This window comes from Hemicordylus capensis, chromosome 16, assembly GCF_027244095.1.
Source record: "Hemicordylus capensis ecotype Gifberg chromosome 16, rHemCap1.1.pri, whole genome shotgun sequence".
NCBI lineage: Eukaryota > Metazoa > Chordata > Lepidosauria > Squamata > Cordylidae > Hemicordylus > Hemicordylus capensis.
Window position 1 is genome coordinate 8,651,617 of NC_069672.1, and position 23,927 is coordinate 8,675,543.

A 23,927-nucleotide genomic window follows, 5' to 3' on the forward strand; every position below is an offset into this window, starting at 1 on the left:
TAACTCTGTTCTTGCCGAGGGCACATTTGTAGTGTGAACTACAAAGGTTGAACCAAGGGGCGGGAGGCATCTGTTTTTTCCACATTCTTCCCATTTCTCCCTGTCTCTTTCTCCAAGGAAAATAGGCAGCATTGGTAGGGCCATTCCATTTCCCCTTCACAACAACCCTGTGGAGTAGGTTGGCTCCAGGTCACCAGGTGACTTTTGTGGACGAGTGAGGATTTGAACCCGATTCCCACGCTCTCTGAGACCACATAGAATCCATCCAAAGGGATGCTGCACAGGAGACAGAGATGTGTTCTCTGCTGCCACCTAGAGGCCAAGACCTCATGGGCTCGAGTTACAGGAGTGTAGATTTAGGTTTGTTTGTTTGTCAACTTTTTAACAAAAGTCTACAAAAATATCAAGCTATTAAAATATTAAGTTAGACTATAAAAATGCAGATCTAATTAAAAAGATTTTTTAAAAGCACAATATAACCATTGAGGGGGGGGGGAATACAAAGCCGCAGCAGTAGAGACAATTACATAAAAGCCTGGGTAAAAAGCCACGATTTTACACTCTTTCTAAAAGCTGTGATGGAGACTGAGGAGCGGATGGCCGCTGGGAGAGCATTCCAGAGTCTGGGGCAGCCACAGAGAAGGCCCTGTCCTGCGTGCATGACAACCGAGCCTCCCTCATTGTCGACACCCAGCGCAGAGCCCCCTCAGATGACCTCATCAAGGGGGCAGCAACCCTTGGGAGCTGATGGTCCCTCAGTTATCCAGGGCCCAAACTGTTAAGGGCTTTTAAACGCCAACAAGCCAGCACCTTGAATTGGACCCGGGAACAAATTGGCAGCCAGTGCAACTCGTTCAAAATGGGAGGAATATTTATTTATTTATGTCCCAGCGGACAGCTCTGGATAACATCCTGGCTGCCGCGTTTTGCACTAGCTGCAGTTTCCAAATAGTCTTCAAGGGCAGCCCCACGCAGAGCGTGTTACAGTAGTCTAGCCATGACGTGACTAAGGCGTGGGTAACAGTGGCCAGATCTGCCTTCTCGAGAAGAGGACGCAGCTGAGCTTCCAAAAGCAGAGCCGGGTCCAGCAGTACCCCCAAGCTGCGTACTTGCTCCTTCAAGGGGATGCAACCCCACCCAGAAGCGGTAAAATCTCTCCGCCTGATTGGCTCTCCTACTGTCCAACAGTACCTCTGTCTTGCCTGGATTCAATCTCAGGCTGTTAGCCCACATCCGACCCATCGAGACCTTGTGTGAGTTCTGGAAGGATATTCCCCATAGGGGGATGGGGCTGCTCTGGGAAGAGCAGAAGGTTCCCAGTTCCCTCCCTGGCGGCATCTCCATGATAGGGCTGAGAGAGAGAGATTCCTGCCTGCAACCTTGGAGAAGCCGCTGCCAGCCTGGGTTGACAATACTGCGCTAGATAGACCAATGGTCTGACTCAGTATATGGCAGCTTCCTATGTTCCTATATTCAGTGGAAAAAACCCGTCGCTGAGCAAGGCAGACTCTTCAAGTGTCAAGCTGCTGTTCTGGCTATCATGCACCCTGCCAGGAGAACAAAAGAAAGAAAGAAAGAAAGAAAGAAAAAGTTTCTCTCTCTCTCCCAGTTCCTTCGCTCACGGTCTTGCATGCCCAGCGCTGAGACCTCCTTCCTCCCCGCTCCGCCTGGGTCCTACTGCCCGCCGCTTCCTCCTGTGCTCGTCACCGCTGCTCGTGGGAAGTTTCGCATCAATGAGGCTGCAGGAAGTGGGCGTGGCTACCCGCTGGGCTTTCCCGGGCGGGTAGCATTTGCTGCTTCAATCTGAAGGTGAGCAGCAGCAGCTGGAGTAGGTGAGTCTCTCTTTGTTCCGTAGATCGGTGCGGTAATTGCAGCCCATAGGGTTGCGGAGTCTTGTTTTTTTTTTGCAGGGAAGAGATGGGCGGGGGTGGTGCTGGTCGGAAAAGGTGGGTGGGTGGGTGGTCAACTGCTTGGTGGGAGTGAGTCTGCCCTTTTGGCTTCTCCGGAGGCGTTTTCTTAGCGGGCGGGGAGGAGGAGAGGGTTCTCTTTACAAAAAGATGGGGAAAATGGGTTTCTCAAGAAACAGGGGAAAGGCGAAGTTGGCTGCAGCCAGTTTCATCTCTGCGTTTCTCCTAGTCCTGGGGTTATCAGACTTCGGTCCCCAGATGCTGTTGGACTACAGCTCCCATCATCTGCAGCCTCTGGGGATGATGGGAGTTGTAGTCCAACAGCATCTGGGGAGATCCAGGTTTGAGAACCCCTGTCTGTTGTTATTATTATTATTATTTTACATTTATATCCCGCTCTTCCTCCAAGGAGCCCAGAGCGGTGTACTGCATACTTATGTTTCTCCTCACAACAACCCTGTGAAGTAGGTTAGGCTAAGAGAGAGAGAAGTGACTGGCCCAGAGTCACCCAGCTAGTTTTATGGCTGAATGGGGATTTGAACTCAGGTCTCCCCGGTCCTAATCCAGCACTCTAACCACTACACCACGCTGGCTCCTACACCACGCTGTTGCAAGCTGTTAGCAACAAAGAGCCTTTCATTACCTTAAAGATCAACAGACTGAGGGTGCAGATCCTCTGTGTGATAAGCCCGTTGTGTCTGCTTTCTCCCTAGTGCAAAGGTTCTCAAGCTTGGGTCCCCGGGGTGGTGTTGGACTACAACTCCCATTATCCTCATCCATGGTGGCTGAGCATGATGGGAGTTGTAGTCCAAACACCTTGTGCCTGTTTTTTAAAAATCTTCCCCCCCCCCCACCAGACCTGCATTTTTATAGTCGAGCTTAATATTTCAATTGGGTCATTTTTATAAGGGTTTTTTTTTTTTTTGCGGGGTGGGGTGTCTCGGATGCTGTTCTTGCTTTGTACACTGCCCTGAGTCTGTGGATTGGACAGTGGATTGGGAACTGGGGTAAACCACTTTTGGGAACTGGGGTTCGTATGCATCAGATACATGGAGGGTTTGAGGAGGAGAAACAGAAAAGACCCAGGGGTGGCTAAAAGGCCCTGAAAGTTATACCACCTGGGAAGTCAGGCGGGGTGGGGAACTGGGTACAGGGCTGTGTAACTTCGGCTCTGCAGCGGTTGCTGGACTACAACTCCCATCACCCCCAGCTGCAGCGGGATGATGGGAGTTGTAGTCCAACATTTGCAGGAGGGCTGGAGTTGCAGAGCCCTGACCTTGTCGCACCTTACAGACTAACACACGTGTTGTTGCACAAGCTTCTGTGCTTTTCCTCAGACGCACGACGGCACGAAGGATGGGGGCCATTCACAGCAACAGTGTCCAACGAAAACACAGTCTCCTGCCTAAGGTTTGCGGTGTCCTTCTCCCCAATGAACCCTTTTATGTTGTGGTCAGTGTTCCCCATAACAGGAAATCCCAGGTGTTGTTGACTACAACTCCCAGGATCCTCGGCTGCAATGGTCTTTGGCTGGGAATGCTGGGAGTTGTAGTCAACAACATCTGGGACTGCCCGTTAAAGCAGGCCTGCTCAAATTGGCTCCCCCCAGCTGTTTTTTGACGACAACTCCCATAATCCACTGCTACAATGGCCAATTGCCAGGGATTCTGGGAACTTTAGGCCAACATCTGCAGGAGGGCTGGAGTTGATCGTGGTTCCCGAATGCATGGGACCATTTAAATACTCTTAAAAAGTTGCCAGAGATGGGGTGGCTCTTATTTCAGCAGGGAGCGCATTCCAGAGTCTTGGGACAGCAACAGAGAAGGCCCATCCCTGATCAGCCACCAGACGAGTTGGTGGCAACTGCAGATGGACCTCTCCTGATGATCTCAACGGGCGATGGGGGTTCCTGGTGAAGAAGATGTCCTCTTAAATACCCTGGGCCTAAGCCATTCAGGGCTTTATCGCTTAGGCTCATAGGAAGCTGCCATATACTGAGTCAGTCCCTTGGTCTATCTAGCTCAGTATTGTCTGCCCAGACTGGCAGCGGCTTCTCCAAGGGTGCAGGCAGAAATCTCTCTCAGCCCTACTTTGGAGAAGCCAGGGAGGGAACTTGAAACTTTCTGCTCTTCCGAGAGCAGCTCCATCCCCTGAGGGGAATATCTTACAATGTTCCCATTCATATGCAACCAGGTTATCTAAGGGGACAAGTCATGCTTGCTACCACAAGACCAGCTCTCTTCTCCATATAACCAGCTCTGTATTTTGCCCGGAAACTTATTGGCAGCAAGTATAGGTTTTTTTTTAGTATAGGAGATGACTCCAACTTGTCTGCTGCATTCTGTAGCAATTGCAGTTTCCAGATTATGTACAAAGGCAGCCCCACATAGAGCACATTGCAGTAGTCAAGACGGGAGGATACCCGCATATGTACCACTGTTCTGAGCTTCCAATGTCCCTAGTAATACTGTTCACTCTTGTCTTTTGGATGGCGAAGGTGGCAGGTCGCAGTGAGGATGCATGTGCAACGAGGAAAGAGCCTTTGCGTGCCGGGTGTTGGAACGCCCCCATCCTGTTAGAAAGACAGTTAACACCCATCCTGTTAACAAAAGCATTTGCAGGATTGTGGGGATCTGTCACACAAGGTTTCTTTTCCCCTCATGCTCACGGATCACCTTACTGCCGACTGCTAGGGATGAACCGGTTCGGCATTCCTTTTATGCAGCGCTGAACCGCTTCGGAAGTCTGGCATTCGAGCCGGTTCAGAGGCGGGGGGTGGGTTTCCTTTAAGGGGCAGGGAGGGTGCCCTTACCTGCCCCATCACTCCCCCCCCCACTGTTCTCCCCAAAACCACTGGTGTGGGGCTGCAGCTTACTTCCTTGCAGCCTTGGTCAGCGTCGTACCGGAAGTGACCAATGCGCACCATGTCCCTGAGCGTCGGCCACGTCCGATACGACGCTGACCGGGACTGCAAGGAGATACACTGCAGCCCCTCGCCAGCAGCTTTGGGAAGAGCGCCGGCGGGGGTAAAGGCAAACCTGCTCTAAAGCACCTTTCTGTTTCTAGGGCCCGGCAGAAGAACCTGGCGCCATGTCCCGCCAGATCACCGTTCTGGTTATTGGAGCCGGCTGCCGTGGAAAGAATTATGCCTCGTACGCTCAGTGTTATCCTGACCGCATGAAGGTGAGGCCGTTCTCTGCACAGCCACGATGTCCTGGAAGGATGCTTTTTGCACCCACGAACAGTCATCGGAACATCGGAGGCTGCTTCATACTGAGTCAGACCTTTTGGCCCTTCTAGTATTGTCTACCCAGACTGGCAGCGGCTTCTCCAAAGACAGGAGTCTCTCTCAGCCCTCTCTGGAGATGCCAGGGAGGGAACTGGGAACTCTCTGCATGCAAATGCTCTTCCCAGATCAGCCCCATTCCCTAAGGGAATATATCATGTGATGCTCACACATGTAGTTCTCCCATTCAAATACGAATGAGTCTGACCGGGGCGAGGGTGCCTGGGTTCTTTGGACCTGTTTGCCCAATTATAGTTCCATCCTTGTTCCCTATCTTCACAGAGGATCTTATCTCTAGGACAAGATAGGTATCTCTAGGAGATATGGTTTTTTTCCCTTATCTCTAGGAGTAAAGAGGCGAATGGGACTTTTTCTTTTTAAGTAAAAGCTGAAGCTTCAAGAGAGGAGCCTGGGACATTTCTGAGGCTAGCTTCTCTCCCATATGCTTTTCAAGATCCTGACATCATGGGGATGGGATCTGAGTTCTACCAGAACTCAGTGGTAGAGCATCTGCTTGCATGCAGAAGGTCCCGGGTTCAATCCTTGGCAGGATCTCCAGGTAGCGCTGGGAGAGATTCTTGCCTGAAACCTTGGAGAGACGCTGCCAGTCAGTGTAGACAACACTGAGCTAGATGGACCGATGGTCAGACTCTGTATACAGCAGCTAATACAGTGGTCCCTCGACTTACGAACTACTCGACATAAGTATTTTTCGAGTTACAAACGGCAGTTTTAGATCCGGTTTTAGATGCGGTTTTTTCGACTTACACATTTTTAGATGGGGTTTCCTCGACTTACGAATTTTACATGCGGTTTCCTTGACCTGCCTGCCTGTTTACTGCCTGTTTATTCTTGAAAAGAAATGTTCCTGTGCAGTTTGCAAGCCTTACTGGGGGTCTGGGTCTTTTTTCTAGGCTCCGGAACGCATTAATCCGTTCCCAATGCATTCCTATGGGAAACCGCTTTTCGACTTACGAACTTTTCGACTTACAAATGTGCATTCGGAACGGATTAATTTCGTAAGTAGACGGACCACTGTACAATGATCTGGATGCTGTAATTTCAGAATTCAGTGGTAGAGCATCTGCTTTGCATGCAGAAGGTCCCGGGTTCAATCCCTGGCAGGATCTCCAGGTAGCACTGGGAGAGACTCTTGCCTGAAACCTTGGAGAACTGCTGCCAGTCAGTGTAGACAATCCTGAGCGAGATGGACCAAGAGGCGGCTTCCTATGTTCCTACGTCCTCTTCTTCTCCTTCCTGACACTTTCCCCAGCATTATGGACTTCTTAAGGGAGCTGGGTCTTCACATAAACAATCCCAAGGCGCTTCACACAGAAAAATTAAAACAAGACTATAAAAATTGCACACGTAAAATATTAAACTCGAATATAAAAACAAAGATCTGACCAAAGAGATTGAAAATATAACCATACATTATACATGAAAATACAAGGACAATATGACCATTTTGTTGTATACCAACTAGAGATGTAGGTTTCAGGGTGGTATAAAAATAGCTTAGATAAACAAATAAACTATCGATTTCCATCTGCTTGGATTTGCACGGTATTATTTTTGTTCTGTAGGATGTGTTTTCCTTTACTGGTCCTTATTGGTGACTCTGGCTGCTGTGTTTAATTGCTGTATATGTATTTACTGGTTCTTTTATTGTTTCTATTCCTGGTGGATGGTATGATTTTATTTATTTAAAATATATACATCCTGACCCTCCCGCACAATACTCACAGCAGCAACCCCCCCCATCACCTCTATGTTGTGTATTTGCTTTGCTTTGCTATGGTCTAATAACTAGCGCAAATAAACCTTTCTATCTGCTCTGTGTCTTATAATTTTCACCTCGACTCAAAGTCCATTGAGCTGTTTCTAGCAGCAGGGAAACCACCTAAGTGCTGTTAACCGATCTTTGGTAACGCAGCGACCTTTGGTAGCGCAGTGGGCAGTTGAGGTAGCCGTTTGAGCAGCACATGAAAGAAAGTTGCCGTGTGGCTTCCCTTCTGTTAATCCCTGTCCTTCCCTCCCTGGAGCATTTCCAGACACTAGGCTTTACTTTGTCAGGGTTTGCTGTGAGGCTTTACTGCGGGTTCGAATTTGCCCCCAAAGCAGACACAAAAAGTTGATTTATTTGTTTTTTACTCTGGACATCAATTGGGCTATGGTCTCACACACAGTGAAAAACACGAATCGTGTCTGGAGTGCTCCTGGATCGCTCGTAGGGATTTTGGGGTAAATCTGGCCGATATGTGAACACACACCCTCCATTCCGGAGGAGAAGCAAGCTAAAAGCCCCGTCTGGAAATGCTCCTGTTCTTCTTTCTTTTTTTAAAAAAATTATTTTCTCCCCTACACCATTTCCCCCTTTCTTTCTTTTTTAAAAAATAAGATTGCTATGGTGCATATAACATAATAAAGAATAGCAATTATATATGCGAATATAACTGGGAAAGGAAAGGAAAGGAAAAAAATCCTTAAAGCATAAGTTTAACATAATAAAATACAACTGCCTAGGAAAAAAAGAAAGGGAAGTGAGTTGGGGCGGGGACACCTTCTTCTACCCTGTTTCCCCGAAAGTAAGACCTACCCCGAAAGTAAGACCTAGCAGTAATTTCTGATGTACCGCTAATTGCCCTAGTGCATTTTTGGGGGCTAAAATTAATATAAGACACTGTCTTATTTTCGGGGAAACACGGTAAAGATATATATCATTTGTTTTCAAAGAAGAAACAATTCATTAAAATGCAACCAAGTAGCTGAACATTCCTTTTATTCACTTTTCCATTGGGGAAAAAAACCCAGTTCAAATGCAGACAAGGCACACATGTCAATTATCCAAAGCTGCAATTCAGGAGTAAATTTGTCTGCTCTTATGACTGTGTTTTTGATCTGTTTTTATTGCCTTGCTTTAACTGTTTGGGTCAGGTTCCCTGTTTCTGGCATTCTTACGGCTTCCCTCCACCTTCTTTAGGTGATCGGCGTTGCTGACCCTCGTAAATGTGCCAGGAAGACACTCCAAGAAAAGTTTATCATTGACAAGGACAATGTGTTTGATGGTACGTGTGTTCTTCATTGAGACCCCGTGCTCTTCCTCAGAGGAAATCAGGTCATCTTCCTCCTACAGGTTGTTGAAGAGGGCAACAACCCTGCGAGGGAGGACAAGAGAATGTTGGAGTTGGATGGCACCTTAGAGGGATGCTCAGAGTTAGTTAGCAGCCCTGACAGATGGGCCGTCCAGCCTCTTTTTGAAAACCTTCAGCAAAGGAGGACCCACCAGTGCATGAGGCAGGTGGTTCCATTGTCCAACAGCTCTGACCATTGGGAAATTCTTCCTAATGCCTAACCTAAATCTGCTTCCTTGTAATTCCAACCCATCAGTTCTGGTCCTGCTCTCAGGAGCAACAGAATCTGAAAGCCCTTGAGATATCTGAAGCTGGCGATCATATCTCCCCTTAGACTTCTTAAGATAATAGAATATTAGAAATGGAAGGTGTCTTGGAGGTCTTAGTCTAGAAGCAACCCTACTCAGTGCGAGAATCTCCTACAATATCCATGGGAGATGACTGCCCAACCTCTGTATGAAACCCTCTAGTGCAGGAGAGCCCACCAATTCATGTGGCAGACTCTTCCATTGTACAACAGTCCTTGCTGTTGGGTTAGGGTGAGAGAGAGTGTGTTACCTGCCTCGCCCCAACAAACCAACTTCAGGCAGTAAGCCTGGTAATGCTCAGAGGGAGAATGGCCCCGGGAAAGATCCAAGTTTATCTTTCCCTATTAAAAGCCATGGTTTTTCCCATGACACTCTATGGACGTGAAAGCTGGACTTTGAAGAAGCAAGATAGAAAAAGCATTGACGCTTTTGAACTTGGGTGCTGGAGAAGACTTTTGAGGATCCCATGGACAGCCAGGAAAATAAATAAATGGTTCATAGAACAAATCAATCCAGAATTTTTGCTCGAGGCACAAATGACCAGGCTTGAACTAGCATACTTTGGACACATTATGTGAAAACTCAGCTCCCTTGAGAAGCCCATAATGCTGGGGAAAGTGGAAGGGAAGAGAAGAAGAGGACGACCAGCAGCAAGGTGGATGGACTCGATTAGGACAGCAATGAATGCACCACTGAGAGACCTTCAAGGCCAAGTTGAAGACAGATCATCTTGGAGAGAATCGATCTCTGTGGTTGCTAAGAGTCGACACTGACTTCACGGCACTTAATCAATCAATTAAATGCCAGTCTCCAAATACTCCAAATACTCAATTTGGAGACTGGCTTTTAATGGGGCAGGATAAACTCAGGTCTTTCTCGGGGCCATTTCACTCATCCCTGTTTTTCAGGCCTAAGAACGAGCATACGTGGTATATAAGTGATAAGTTGGCAAGCATTGCAGTTGATCGATGCACATTCCGAGACGGAGGCTTTTCAGATCTTTAGATGCTTTAAATATATAAACATTAATGTTTAGTGTTTAAACCATTGGGCTGCCAACCTGTGGTCCTCCAGACGCTGATGGACTACAACTCCCACCATCCCCAGCCACAATAAAATTGTGGCTGGGGATGATGGGGGTTGTAGTTCAACCGTGTCTGGAGGACCACAGGTTGGTAGCCACTCGTTCGAAACATTGGGCACTGAATGTTTCATCTTCTAACGTGAACCAAAATACAGACCATGCCCTCAAAAGCTGCTCCTTGACTTCTGTGTGGCTTTCTCTTCCTGCTGTTTGTTCCCTCGCTGACGAATGAATCGCGTGTCCTTCAGACTGGGAAGCAGCTGCCGAGAGGGAGAAGTTTGCGGATGCGGTTGTCATAGCAACCCAGGACCAGCTCCATAAGGTGATGCCAGCATCTCCCACGTCATTGGAGTCGAGATGCACCTGCTCGCGAACCCTTCTTGATGACTCGAGACTCTGCTTAGATTTGGGTGGTGTGAAATATCGGGTGCAGAGAGCCAGTGTTTCTGGCAGGATCTTTGCTTCTGTAAAGATCCGCGGATGGCCTTCCCTCGCTTGCCCCGCCCACTGAGGATGGACTAAGCATTCCATTGCTTGATGAAGAATATTTTATTTATTAAAATATTATTTATTTATTCGATTTCTATACTGCCCTTCCAAAAATGGCTCAGGGTGGTTTACACAGAGAAATAATAAATAAATAACATGGATCCTTGTCCCCAAAGGGCTCACAATCTAAAAGGAAACATGAGATAGACAGCAGCAACAGTCACTGGAGGTACTGTGCTGGGGGTGGATAGGGCCAGTTACTCTCCCCCTGCTAAATAAAAGAGAATCACCACGTTAAAAGGTGCCTCTTTGCCAAGTTAGCAGGGGTTTGGGTGGTCCTCTTTATGTGGTCCTCTTTCCTCCACAGGCACCGGCAGTGGCTTTTGCCAAAAAAGGATATCACATCTTGTTGGAGAAGCCCATGGCGGTAAGTGCTGGAAGACGCTAGCAACAGCCACTGGGAGGGATGCTGTCCTGGGGCTGGATAGGGACAGTTGCTCTCCCCCTACTTAATAAAAGAAAGCCAACACTTCTGAAGGCATTTCTTTGCCCAGGTGCGAGGGGAAATGGATGCCCTGTCTCAAAAGGGCTCACCCTCTCAAAAGAAACTCAATGGAGATACCAGGGACGCTAGGCTGGGCTGGATAGGGACAGTTGCTCTCCCCCTGCTCAGTAGAAGAGAGCCCCCACTTGATAATGTGCTGGGCAGTTATATGCCCATGCCATGCATGCCCACAATCACTATAATGTCTTCCCCTAGTTGAGATTTCGCCATGAATTCCAAAAGGGACCTGGTCATCGCTGGGAAGGACAACATGCCTTGTATATCTAGCCCTGAGTCATGCAGTTTCAGCTGACCACCGTTCCCAGAAGTCCTCTCTCTTCTCTTCCCAGAGGGGCAGCCAATATCCTGTGTAGTTGAAACAGAAAAGTGAACTGGAGTCTTGAAGGCAGATCCGATTCTTTGCTTTTTTTTTTTTTTTTGACGGCTCAGGTGACACCCGAGGACTGTAAGGAGATTGTTCAGGCCTGTAAAACCGGCAACGTCATCCTCGCTGTCTGTCATGTCCTGCGTTACCACCCCATTTCCCTGAAGATCAAGGTATGTGTGTGAAATTGACCTTGGTGCTCTGAGGATCAATATTGATCATCAGTAGTTCTTCTCTCCCGCTCACCACTCAAGAACCAGGGGTCATCCCATGAAACTGATGGCCAAGGGATTTTGGACTGATAAAAGGAAGTGCCTTTTCACAGAGCTCATCCTTGATCTGTGGAATTCTCTGCCACAGCGTGTGGTGATGACTTCAAGCGGGGCTTAGACAAGTTCATGGAGGACCGGCCTATTGATGGCTACTTGGCTACTAGTCCCAGCTCCAGGCTCAGAGGCAGGATCTTGCATTATTAAAAAAAGAAAGAAAAGAACAGTTTGGTTTGATTTGATTTGTATACCGCCCTTCCAAAATGGCTCAGGGCGGTTTACAATGAAAACAAACCACTAAAACAGTAAAGCGCTAAAACAAATTAAAAACAATATAACAATTAACAATTCAAAAAGCACTTTAAAACAACAATTAAACAATTACAGTGATTAAAACCCCCGAAATTGGGTTTTGAATTTTAAAATAAACCAGATATTAAAACCCCCAAAATTTAGGAAGCTGAGAAAGCTTGGGTGAAAAGATGTGTTTTCAGGTGTGTTTTTTGAAAATTGGCAGTTTTGAAAATTGCCAATTCTTGCTCTCTGATCCTTTTTAATAGGAAGTTCTTGACTCTGGGGTTATCGGAGATATCTGCCACATCCAGCATTTGGAGCCTGTAAGTACTATTAAAAGGAAAAATATGATGATGCCTTGATAACTTATATCTGATCTTTGATCGTAGTTAATGGCTTGAGTTGATAACTTGCCCTTGGCAATTAAGGTCCGGGATTGTAATTAATGACGACGATAACTTGCCCTTGGCAATTAAAGGCCTGGACCATCTCCAGTTATGAATATCTGTTTTGAGCGTGTGGACAGAGTTGCAACTTTGTTCTGGGAGTCCTGAGTTCAAATCTTTCCTCTGCCACAGACTCAGGATATGTCCTTGGGTAAGTCAGATAGTAATCTCCTGTGATAGGCCAAACCTTGATAGCAATTACCAGTCCATTTCCCACTCTTGTCTAGTGGGACTCATGCAGCTTATGGGGAAGGGGAGGAAGAGTAACACCAGATTAGTGTAGAATCTGTCCCAGAATGGGGCATCAAAAAAAAAAAAAAAAAAGGAGTAAGATCAAGAAATGAAATGAATGTAACAAAATGATTGTAGACACAGAACCTTGTACGAGGACTGTGGAAATATAATTTATGTGAATTCTCTAAAAACACTAAATAATTTTTTGCTTTTCATTCCGGTAATGCTTACATCCTTTTCAGTGCTATAACTGCTGTCATCTTTTTGTGTCTAGGTTGGATTCTGGCATTTTGCACACTCCTTTGTCCGAGGAAACTGGAGGAACGAAGCCGAGAGTTCTTTTTCCTTGCTGGCGAAATCCTGCCACGATATGGACCTCATTAATTTTTGGATGGGTGGCAAAAGGTACTGTATTGACCTGAACTAAAGACTACTCTGAATTTAAGATGACACCCTTAAAAAGTTAGAGGTTAAAATACAGGTTATACCTGCATTGATTCAAAAGGAACAGGACTCTGAATTTAGAACAAACTCCCAAATCTTAATATTAAAAAACTTGGAAGAAACCTAGTCTTGGATTCAGGCAAATAGTTAATTCACTTTAGTTGCCCTGAGTAACTGTCATTTGGAGCTGAGTGCTTTGGCTTGCAGGGAGTAGGAAATAGGGTTTTGCAAAAAATTCGACCAAATGGATTCAAATTCCAGGCTCACAATCTAAAAAGAAACTTAAGCTAGATACCAGCAACAGTCACTGGAGGTACTGTGCTGGGGGTGGATAGGTGAATATTTTTAAAAATTAACTGACTGGTAACAATGGCACATTTGTTGCTCTGGAGACTGATTCATCTGGAAAAGCTGTTAAGATCTCCCTGCCATCTGCTCTGGCTTCCGCTCTGGTTGCAAAGATTCGTTTTGTCTTGACTATCTCTTAGCCAACCAGAATGATACAATATCTTAGAATGTGACTGAGTTTTGCTTAATGGCCTATAACATTTGCCTATAATATTTGTCATTAAGAACTCAATTCAGTTCTGTTCTGCTGTCTTAACTACTCTAATATAACCTTGTGGCTGGGCTTCTCTATGAAACTGTCGCTCTTTTACTGGTCTGTGACTGTAATAAAGCTTGATTTGATTTGTCTCTTTTTTTCCAGGTGCTTGAAAGTATCCTCTTTTGGCAGTCTCTCCCATTTCACAAAAGAGCACCAGGTTTGTGATGCTTCCCACTGCTGCCTTTTAATAATAAGCCTGCTTATTAATATTAAATACTTTAATAATTATAAATATTGTTACATAAGGCTGCTTATTAATAACAACAAAATGCAATTATTATTTCTTGTTTACACAGTCAGACAGGTGTTATTGACTGGTGTGTTTTATCCAGACATTGAGTCCTTCCCAAGGACCTGGGATGGCTGAATTTCATTGTCAATGTTGTTGCTGTTGTTATAGATATCGTCTCAGAATATAGGCTGTTCCCAGTAAAGTTGCTTTTTGTAATTGGCTGATGGTGATTTCTGTGGCCCCGATGGTGTTGAGGTGCTCTTCAAGGTCTTTTGGAACTGCACCCAGGGTGCCAATGACCACTGGGATTATTTTGGTCTTTTTCTGCCACAGCCTTTCAATTTCAATTTGTAGATCTTTGTATTTTGTGATTTTTACATTTCTTTTTCTTCTATTCTGCTATCCCCTGGTATTGCTATGTTGATTATTTTAACTCGTTTTTCTTTCTTCTCGACTACAGTGATATCTGGTGTATTGTGTGGCAGATGTTTGTCTGTTTGTAGTAGGAAGTCCCATAATATTTTCACACCTTCATTTTCTGCAACTTTTTCAATTTTATGGTCCCGCCAATTTTTGGCTACAGGTAGCTTGTATTTTTTGCAGATGTTCCAGTGTATCATCCATGCTACCTTGTCATGCCTTTGTTTGTAGTCAGTCTGTGCGATCTTTTTACAAAAGCTGATTAGGTGGTCCACTGTTGTTGTTGTTGTTATTGTCTTATCCTTCCTCAAAAGAGAGCCCAAAGGTTTGCTTTTCTTTTATGCAGCTCTGATAGGCAGTATTAGAGATGTGCATACAGATTGGGACTTGTATATGCGGGCTATCTCTGTTAGTCCATGAGCGAGGCCTGAAAAATTTGACCATCAGAACTCATCTTAGGAGATGAGTGCTCACAGTGATTTAAGTCAATGTTTACCCACCACCACTCTGCCCCCCAGAGATGGGACATAGGTGACTGCATTGTTGCACAAGGAGCTTTCTGGGTGTTATCACCCTTTATCCCTACCCTCCAAATGATTTGAGTTAAAATTGCAGTCATTTCTGCACAGAGGGGACGGTTAAGGTAACAAAGAACAAATGGTTGTATTCCCTCCATGGAGTAATTTTTGGAGGACGTTCCTGCCAATCGATTGGAGTAAACCTCTACTATTCAATGTTTTTGAATTCAAATCAATTTGAATTTGATTCAAATCTGAATCAACTTGCATTTGATACAATTGATGTGATCCGAATCAATTTGAATTTGGATCGATTCGAGCAAATTTTGTGCATAGCCCTACTCAGCAGTGACCTCTGGCCAATTTTATTTTAGCCCCAAGGAGCTGCTAGCCGCTGTCTGGACTGTTCAGTCGAGCAAGCATGTCCGTATTCTGCTAAGAAGATTTATCTGGAGCTAGGAAAGAAGGTAAGTATTTGGGCTGTAGCCCCTTTCTGGTGGGGGTCCAGCCCAGAGACATCCCAGATCCTTTCTCTGGTTTTTTTAAGCTTTCATTTAAAACATAAAGTCTCCGATACAAGACCCAGACAGGGCTGTGGCCAGTAAGAAATACATCTACTTGTGTCTTATCTAGAGGACTCTTTTTCGATTTAATTCACTGGTTGAGTGCCAAGGCCTGGAACTTGCTTTTTAAAAAGTACCTGATACTTTAGAAACAAAAAATGCGGTGGCCCCCAAAGTACTCTTAGGCTCCCCACCCCAACAAAGTTTTGGGGTATACCACATTTTAAGAAGAACATTGAGAAACCGGAAGGGGTTCAAAGGACAGCAATAAAGATGGTGAGGGACAGTATTCCCTGTAACAGGGATTCCCAGATGTTGTGGACTACAACTCTCATCACCCCCAGTCAAAGGCTATTGCAGCTGGGGATGATGGGAGTTGTAGTCAACAACATCTGGGACTCCCTGTTACAGGGAATGCTGGTCAATGAGTAATGGTTGAAAGAGCTGGGGATGTTGAGTATAGAGAAGAGGTGATGTCCGTCTTCAAATATCCGAAGGGCTGTCATGCCAAAGGAAAGCAGACTTGTTCTCGATTGCTCCTGATGTCAGGACTGGAACCCGTGAGTTGGAATGGCACTGAAGCAGATTCAGGCCAGAAATTATGTATTTGTTTTTATGTATTCATTCGATTTCTATACCGCCCTTCCAAAAATGGTTCAGGGCAGTTTACACAGAGGGATAACAAATAAATAAGGTGGGTCCCTGTCCCCAAAGGGCTCACAATCTAAAAAGAAACATTAAGAGGAATTGCCTGAGTGTAAGAGCTGTGGAACAGTCTGCCTCATGAAACAGAGGAGGACTTTCAAGCAGAGACTGGACGGCCAGCAGTCAGGGATGCTAAAGCAGATTCCTGCACTTGGCAGAGAATGACCTCCAGGGGACCTCTCCAGCTCTGATTTTTTGTGGCTGGAGGGCGGGGCTGAATGCTGTTCAAGAATCAGGGGTCCTTTGGGCAGAAAAGAATTAAAAGATACTTTAGGATTCAGTTGATAGTATATTTAGGTATCCTTTCGTTAGCTGAAGAATGTGGTACGGTTTAGGTAGTTCACGAATCGAATGGTGGGGTCATAGCTATCTCCTTCACACATTGCTTGTGAGTTTCTGAGAAGTATCCAATTTTCCATTCTTAGAAACAGTGAGATGGATCCTGATTCAACAGGGCTGCTCTTATGCCTTAGTGCCCATGTGCTACGATAGCTTGCGCATGCACCTTAACCACAAGAACGGAGTGCGATTCGATCTTCCTAACTGAATTCTGGGGGCAAAGAACCAGGGGAAAGCTGGTTGCCCGCATATCCTGCTTGTCACCTTCCCAAAGGCTGACCACTGTTGGAAACAGTATGCTGGACTAAACAGGCCTTTGGTCTGTTCCAGAAAGGCTCTTATGATTAAACACAGTTTTGTTGGATTGCAGGGTTATTTTCATTGGCCCGTATCGGTTGTGTGCAGTAGTGGTGAGTGCGATATAGAGTCTCTGACCAACGCCTTGCGCCATGGCCCGTACGGAAGGTGCGTTTACGAGTGTGACAATGATGTGGTTAGTAACCAGGTATGCAGTGTTGCATTCATCTTTGCTTTCCCCCTTAAACTATTTCTTAGCCAAGCCATGATCATTTATAGAGCTGAAAACACATTTGATCTCTCTCTCCTTCACGATTCTCCTCTCTGTTTTGATGGTGAATATTTTCTGGATGTAAGAGTACTTTGATATTCAACCTCAGCACTTGGTACGCAATGATTCTGCAGTGACAGCAGTCATCAAAATTTGATGGGATCCAGTGGCGGACAGATTTCACAATGAATATGCTTATGTTTAAAATTAACATGCGGCTTTGAGAATCCAAATTGATCACCAAAATCCAACTGCTTTGGGGTTCTGCTTTTTAGCTTTTCCATCTATTTGAAAAGCTTTTCGTAGTGGGTTACATTAAATGAATAAAGTTAGTACAAAACCTTTTTAGTGAACTCCGATTCTTAAGCACCGAGGCGGCCCCCAAATAAAATCCGATTCAACCAGCCCTAGTTAACAGTACATCAGCAGCCATGTTTGAAATGATGAAGGGGCTTCATCAGCGCTTTGGAATCACCTGTGATTCAGGGGGCCTGCCTCAATGCTTCGGAATGACCATCAATTTGATTCGGAGGTTCCACCAGCGCTTTGGAATCACCTGTGATTCGGGGCCTGCCTCAATGCTTCAGGATGACCATCAATTTGATTCGGGGGCTTTATCAGCGCTTTGGAATCACCTGTGGTTCGGGGGGCCTGCCTCAATGCTTCGGAATGACCATCAATTTGATTCGGAGGTTTCACCAGCGCTTTGGAATCACCTGTGATTCGGGGCCTGCCTCAATGCTTCGGAATGACCATCATTTGGTTTGGGGGCTTCATCAGCGCTTTGGAATCACCTGTGATTCGGGGGGCCTGCCTCAATGCTTCAGGATGACCATCAATTTGATTCGGGGGCTTTATCAGCGCTTTGGAATCACCTGTGGTTCGGGGGGCCTGCCTCAATGCTTCGGAATGACCATCAATTTGATTCGGAGGTTCCACCAGCGCTTTGGAATCACCTGTGATTCAGGGGGCCTGCCTCAATGCTTCAGAATGACCATCAATTTGATTTGGGGGCTTCATCAGCGCTTTGGAATCACCTGTGATTCAGGGGGCCTGCCTCAATGCTTTGGAATGACCATCAATTTGATTCGGAGGTTCCACCAGCGCTTTGGAATCACCTGTGATTCGGGGCCTGCCTCAATGCTTCAGGATGACCATCAATTTGATTCGGGGGCTTTATCAGCGCTTTGGAATCATCTGTGATTCGGGGGGCCTGCCTCAATGCTTCGGAATGACCATCAATTTGATTCGGAGGTTTCACCAGCGCTTTGGAATCACCTGCGATTCGGGGCCTGCCTCAGTGCTTTGGAATGACCATCAATTTGATTTGGGGGCTTTCTCCTGCAGTACTGGGAAAGGCGCAGGGTATCGTATTTACCCAAATAGAAGATGACTCTAAATTTAAGGCCATTCCCTTAAAAACAGGGGTTAAATAGAGGTTATACTTGTATTCACCTAAAAAAGGAGAGGACTCTGAATTTAGGACGACCCCCTGATTTCTAACATCAAAGCACTGGGAAGAACCTAGTCTTGGATTCAGGTGAATATGGTATGATGGGAAATGTAGTTTTTTCAGAGTCTCTAAACCAGAGTTGGAGAAGGTCCGATGCTTCGGCCGAATTGGCCCTAAATGGTTTGACCCGAAATGGACACTTGCCACTGGGGGAAAATCAGTGACTGCCCAAAATGGCAGAAAGCTTCTACATTTTCAATATCTTCTACATATTCTATACATCTGGAATATATTTGATATTTTCTATACATAACTGAGCCCTTCTGTGTTTCAGAATGTCTAGAGATCAGTTTTTTCTTCTTCCTCATCTATAATGTTTGGACAGTAAGTGTTAAGCTAACCCCGTGGGTCCCCTTTCATCTGTTAAAACTCTCCCTTCAGGTTGTAAATATGGAGTTTGAAGGAGGAGTGACGGCTGGTTTTACAATGATTGCCTTTACAGAGAAGCTGGGTGTGAGGAAAACCACCATCTATGGTACAAAGGTAAATCCCGTGCAGGAGGGCTGTGAACTCTTTTTTGTCACTTGGAAATACATCCCATAATTCTGCAGCAAGAAAAAGGTGGATTCTGCCATCTGTTTAAATTCGGGCTGCTTCGGAGTAAGCATCGCTGAACCGTTCTGAGCTCCTCTGAGGAAAAGCAGGATATAAATTTAAAAATAAAATAAATAAAACTTGATGGGATTCACTTCTGAGTAAACATGGCTGGGATTGTGCTGCATGTCTATCAACTGTATAGGTTTTACAGCTCAATCTTGTTTATTCAGAAGAAGTGTTCCCTGTAAGAGGGATTCCCAGAAGTTGCTGACTACAACTCCCAGCATGCCCAGCCAAGGGTCACTGCAGCTGAGGATGATGGGAGCTGTAGGCGTCGAAATCTGGGAATCCCTCTCCCAGAGAATACTGCACAGAAGTTAGTTCCGCTGTGTTTGTCTGGGCTTTCCCCCCCAAGGAGATGTCTAGGATTTTTTAAGTAATACACTTACACCATTCATAGAGTGCTAGAGTTGGAGGGACCTTTTGAGATCTTTTAGTCCAATTGTGCAGTGCAGGAAATTGCTACACCTTGGGGTAATGTTGGTGGAAATGTTTTGAGAGAAACAAGTAGTCATTTGAGCCTCGCTCACTTGGGCCTCCCTAGAGACACATGTCCTGCATGAAAAGAGCCCCCTGATTATATGCTGATCTGCGCCCTCTTGGCCTATTTGGGCCTCGTCTTTCTTTTGCAAAACCAGTGGAGATTCCTGGCCCCATTGTCAAGCTTCACTCTTGATTCATTCCATGTCGGTTTCCAGTGTTTCATTAAGTGGCTTTTATCTGTTTGGATTTTAGGGAGAACTCTCCTGTGAAGGTGACGGCCCAGTCGTGGTTTTTGATTTCCTCCAGAGGAAGAAAGTAACCTTTCCCCCTGACACGGCAGCTGCTGTCCCACGAAACCTAGCTGGCCACGGTGGTGCTGACTTCTACCTGATGAACAGCTTCGTTTCGGCTGTAGCTGTGAGTTTTCCTTTTCTCAGTCCTCCATCCAACATGCGTGAAGTTGGGTTGGTTTGTTTGTGTAGAAGGTCCACTCTCTACACATAGGAAACGAACATATCAGGGCGACGACTAGGCTGGAAACTTGTTGGCACAACCATTTTCTGAGAGACTGAATCTTATGATCCCTCTCTGCGAGACCCCTTGGGCGGGGTGTTGTAGCAAACTCTTTAAAGTGGCTGTTTTTGAGAGGAGAGCTGGTCTGGTGGTAGCAAGCATGGATGGTCCCCTTTGCTAAGCAGGGTCTGCCCTGGTTTGCATTTGAATGGGAGGCTACATGTGTGAACACTGTAAGATATTGCCCTTTGGAGACGGAACCGCTCTGGGAAGAGCACCGCCATGCTTGCATGCAGAAGGCTCCCTTGCTAAGCATTGTCCGCTGTGCTAAGCACTCTGGTTTGCATTTGAATGGGAAACTAAATGTAAGATATTCCCCTTTGGGAATGGGGCTGCTCTGGGAAGAGCATCTTAATGCTTGCATGTAGAAGGTTCCAAGTTCCCTCCTGGGCATCTCCCAATAGGGCTGAGAGAGATTCCTGCCTGCAACCTTGTAGAATCCTTTGCTAGTCTGGGTAGACAGTACTGAGCTAGATGGACCAATGGTTTGACTCGGTAACATAGGAAGCTGCCATATACTGAATCAGACCCTTGGTCCATCTAGCTCAGCATTGTCTACACAGACTGGCAGCGGCTTCTCCAAGGTTGCAGGCAGGAGTCTCTCTCAGCCCTATCTTGGAGAGGCTGCCGGGGGGGGAACTTGGAACCTTCTGCTCTTCCCAGAACGGTTCCATCGCCTAATGGGAATATCTTGCAGTGCTTACCTATTTATTCTCCCTGCTTAGCAAAGGGGACCAGTCATGCTTACGACTATAGGACCAGTTCTCCTCCCCAGCCCAGTATATGGCAGCTTTCTGTGTTCTGAGGTCTCCTTGGCCTCGGTCTTTCCCTTTTGTACAAATTCACTCCAGTTTTCCCATGGAAAATACTCTACATGTTTCCGCCGCCTAATTCTAAAAAAGAACAAGCAGTTCAGGTACGAACTAAGGCACCTGTTTTCTGTGTGGCCACCATAAGAACATCTCTGCTGGATCAGGCCGAAGGCCCATCTAGTCCAGCATCCTGTTTCACACAGTGGCCCACCAGATGCTGCTGGAAGCCACAGGTAGGAGTTGAGGGCAGGCCCTCTCTCCTGCTGTTGCTCCCCTGCAACTGGTACTCAGAGGCATCCTGCCTCGGAGGCTGGAGGTGGCCCACAGCCCTCCGACTAGTAGCCATTGATAGACCTCTCCTCCATGAAGTTATCCAAACTCCTCTTAAAGCCACCCAGGTTGTTGGCTGTCACCACGTCTTGTGGCAGAGAATTCCACAAGTTGGAATCCCACCATATTGACCTGGGTGCATGGCATCATCACAAACCTTGCCATCCATGTGTCCCTGTGTGGCAGAACATCTGTACCAAATGGGGTGCAAATCGGTGCAGGTATTGTGAAGTTGTTGGGGGCCCATGCACACACGGCCAGCAAGGCGATCTCATGAGGGTACTTCCCATGCGGAAATTGGGCAACATAAGGAACTGCCTTGGACCAAGTCAGACCCCTGGTTAATCTGGCTCAGTATTGTCTTCACTGACTGGCAGCAGCTTTTCCAAGCTCTCAAGGAGACTTGTTGCTGCTGCTATTTAAACAAATGGGAGTCCAGCCCTTATTACTGCAAATCACCCAAAGATCTATCCAGAACATCCAATCTGTTTTACTGCCTTTCAAGAATATAATTTTGGCCAGTTCAAACACCATGTGAAACCTCCGAGCCGGGTTGCATGTGATGTGTGTTAGCCCCAGGTGTGTGCACCTCCTGCCTTCCATCCCCACGTGAGTGTCCACTTCCAATCTAGGTGAAAACAAGCCAAGATTGGTTCATGCCATCCAAATCAGCCAATCTCAGTTTGTTATAGCCTACATACTTCAAGTAAACCAAGATCTGTACCTTGCTTCGGTCCTTGGGTACGCAAGTCGGTTTATTTGAAGTACATAGGTGAGGATAAACTGAGATTGGTCAGTTTGGACGTTGCGACTGATCTTGGTTTATTTGAAGGAAGTTAGCTAGAATAAACTGAGATTGGTCAGTTTGGGCATCATGATTAATCTCGGTTTATTTGAAGCATCTAGGCTAGAATGAACGGAGATCAGACGGTTCGGATGTTGCAACTGACCTTAGATGGAAGATAGCTAGAATAAACTGAGATTGGCCATTTTGGATGTCATTGTTGATCTCAGTACATAGGGCTGAATAAACCAAGATTAATCTGTTTGGATGTCATGGCCAGTCTGGTTCATTGTAACACAGATGGGGAGGGGAAGTGCATGCATCAGCAGCTCAAAAGATATTCAGATTTCCTTCAGTGTCCCTACATACTTCAAATACCCTGAAATCTGTAACATACATCAAACTTTGAGTGCAGATCTCAAGGAAGGTTAGAATAAACCAAGATTAGTTGGTTCGGACATCACGGCCAATCTTGGATTAGTTTAACCTAGATGGGAAGTGGACTGTACACTTCCCATCTTGGTTGCTCTGGGCCCAACCTTAATCACAGTTCTGGGTGATGCCTGAACTGGTTTGCTAAGTTCTCTTCTTCCTTGTCTAAATTGCTTTGCTTTTCCCCTTTAAACAGGAGAACGATCCGTCCCTTATTCTGTCAGGAGCAGAAGAAACCTTAAACTCACATCTCCTTGTGTTTGCAGCAGAGAGATCAAGAAAGGAAAACCGGGTTGTGCATTTGGAAACATGAAAGTGGGAGGTGTCTTCTGTGCCAATCGGCTTACCACGGCATTGCTTTATAATCAAAGAAAGAACCTGCAGGTTTTCCGGATCTGTTGCCCAGGGGCTTTTGATTCCAGAGAAGCTTGCTTATGTGCTGAAATGACGGGTTGAGTCTCGCATCTCAACCACGGGGGCACATTTTGACATTTTCGGTGACGAGGTGGTTCACGGTGTGATACGTGAACCATGATCTCCGTCTGTATGCTTTGCAGGAATAGAAAAAGAGGCTCATTAAAGATTTGCAGTACACCGCGATCAGTTTTCCTTTCGTGATGCAAAGGGGATTGATCCGCCACCGGGTTTGTCTTGTGCTGAGCTGTCCTGGGCCAGTTTACTCAGAAGTAAGTTTCATAGGGTGTGTGGGGGTGTATCCCAGGCAAGTGTGTTGAGGAAGGCAGTTCATAGTTCACTCTGCAGTCTGGGAGCTGGGCTGCAGGGGTGAGATCATCTGTGCATACCCAAGGTTGGCAAAAGAATGCAACCCAAATTTGGTGGCACATAATTTGCTGAAGGCGCTCCACATAAACAAGCCATCCCTGCACAAACCCTCCCTAACTGGGTTAAAAGAAACCAAGATCAGTCGTGATGTCTAAATCAACTGATCTGTTTGTTCTAGACCAGGGTTTCTTAACCTTGGGCCCCCAGATGTTGTTGGACTACAACTCTCATCATCCCATGGCCTTTATGGGAGTTGATGGGAGTTGTAGCCCAACATCTGGGGGCCCAAGATTAAGAAACCCTGTTCTAGACTACTTCCTTCAAATACCCCCAAATCAGTTATGTACCTCAAACCTTGGGTACACATCTCAAGGAAGTAGGCTACAACAAACCGAGATTAGTTGATTCAGACATCATGGCCAATCTTGGTTTATTTTAACCTAGATGGGAAGTAGATGCTTCTGATCTAGGTTTCTCGGAGCCAGACCTTAACCACAGTTCTGTGAGACACCTGAACTCACTGGCTGAGAACTCCTCTCCCCTGTTAACCACTGATCCAGTCTGCTTTTTTATTTTCTTCTAACAGAACAATCTGTTCCTCATTTGGACCAGCGCAGACGAGACCTTATACTCACATCTTATTGTGTTACTGGGTGTTTGCGGGCAGAGAACTCGGTGGGGTTACCATCCAGCTCCTTTTATGGCTTTCTAATTAGCATTCGTCCTACCCTGGAGCGAGCATGGGATGATAACCCCAGGGAGTTGTCCTCATACAGCAGCCGAGAACCTGGTTTTTAAGATTTGTCACACAGGGACTTTTGATTCTGGAGAGACGCTTGCTTAC

General features: G+C 46.1%; 1 protein-coding gene across 3 annotated transcripts; it reads left to right on the forward strand.

Moving 5' to 3' along the window:
- The first annotated feature begins 1,715 nt into the window (after window positions 1-1,715).
- Window positions 1,716-22,900, forward strand: LOC128338329 (uncharacterized oxidoreductase YjhC-like). 3 transcript variants are annotated; one of them, XM_053280573.1, is made up of 15 exons: window positions 1,716-1,832; window positions 3,245-3,317; window positions 4,974-5,090; window positions 8,177-8,261; window positions 9,968-10,041; window positions 10,576-10,635; window positions 11,203-11,310; window positions 11,967-12,023; window positions 12,655-12,785; window positions 13,534-13,588; window positions 14,976-15,068; window positions 16,579-16,713; window positions 18,671-18,772; window positions 19,622-19,786; window positions 22,497-22,900. In XM_053280573.1, exons 2-15 carry the CDS (start codon window positions 3,264-3,266, stop codon window positions 22,611-22,613), a joined length of 1,353 nt encoding a protein of 450 aa, XP_053136548.1. In that variant the 5' UTR covers window positions 1,716-1,832; window positions 3,245-3,263; the 3' UTR covers window positions 22,614-22,900. The 3 variants fall into 3 exon arrangements, with proteins under 3 accessions (XP_053136548.1, XP_053136550.1, XP_053136549.1); XM_053280574.1 differs by having other exon boundaries at window positions 1,767-1,832; window positions 3,226-3,317; XM_053280575.1 differs by lacking the exon at window positions 4,974-5,090.
- Window positions 22,901-23,927: the final 1,027 nt, after the last annotated feature.

What these genes read in the sequence shown, in the direction of transcription:
- LOC128338329 (XM_053280573.1), top strand. Translation starts at nt 3,264, where the DNA reads ATGGGGGCCATTCACAGCAACAGTGTCCAACGAAAACACAGTCTCCTG. An exon ending in AACACAGTCTCCTGCCTAAG is followed by an intron (nt 3,318 to 4,973) that starts GTTTGCGGTGTC and finishes TTCTGTTTCTAG; the next exon opens with GGCCCGGCAGAAGAACCTGG. An exon ending in ATGATGTGGTTAGTAACCAG is followed by an intron (nt 16,714 to 18,670) that starts GTATGCAGTGTT and finishes CTCTCCCTTCAG; the next exon opens with GTTGTAAATATGGAGTTTGA.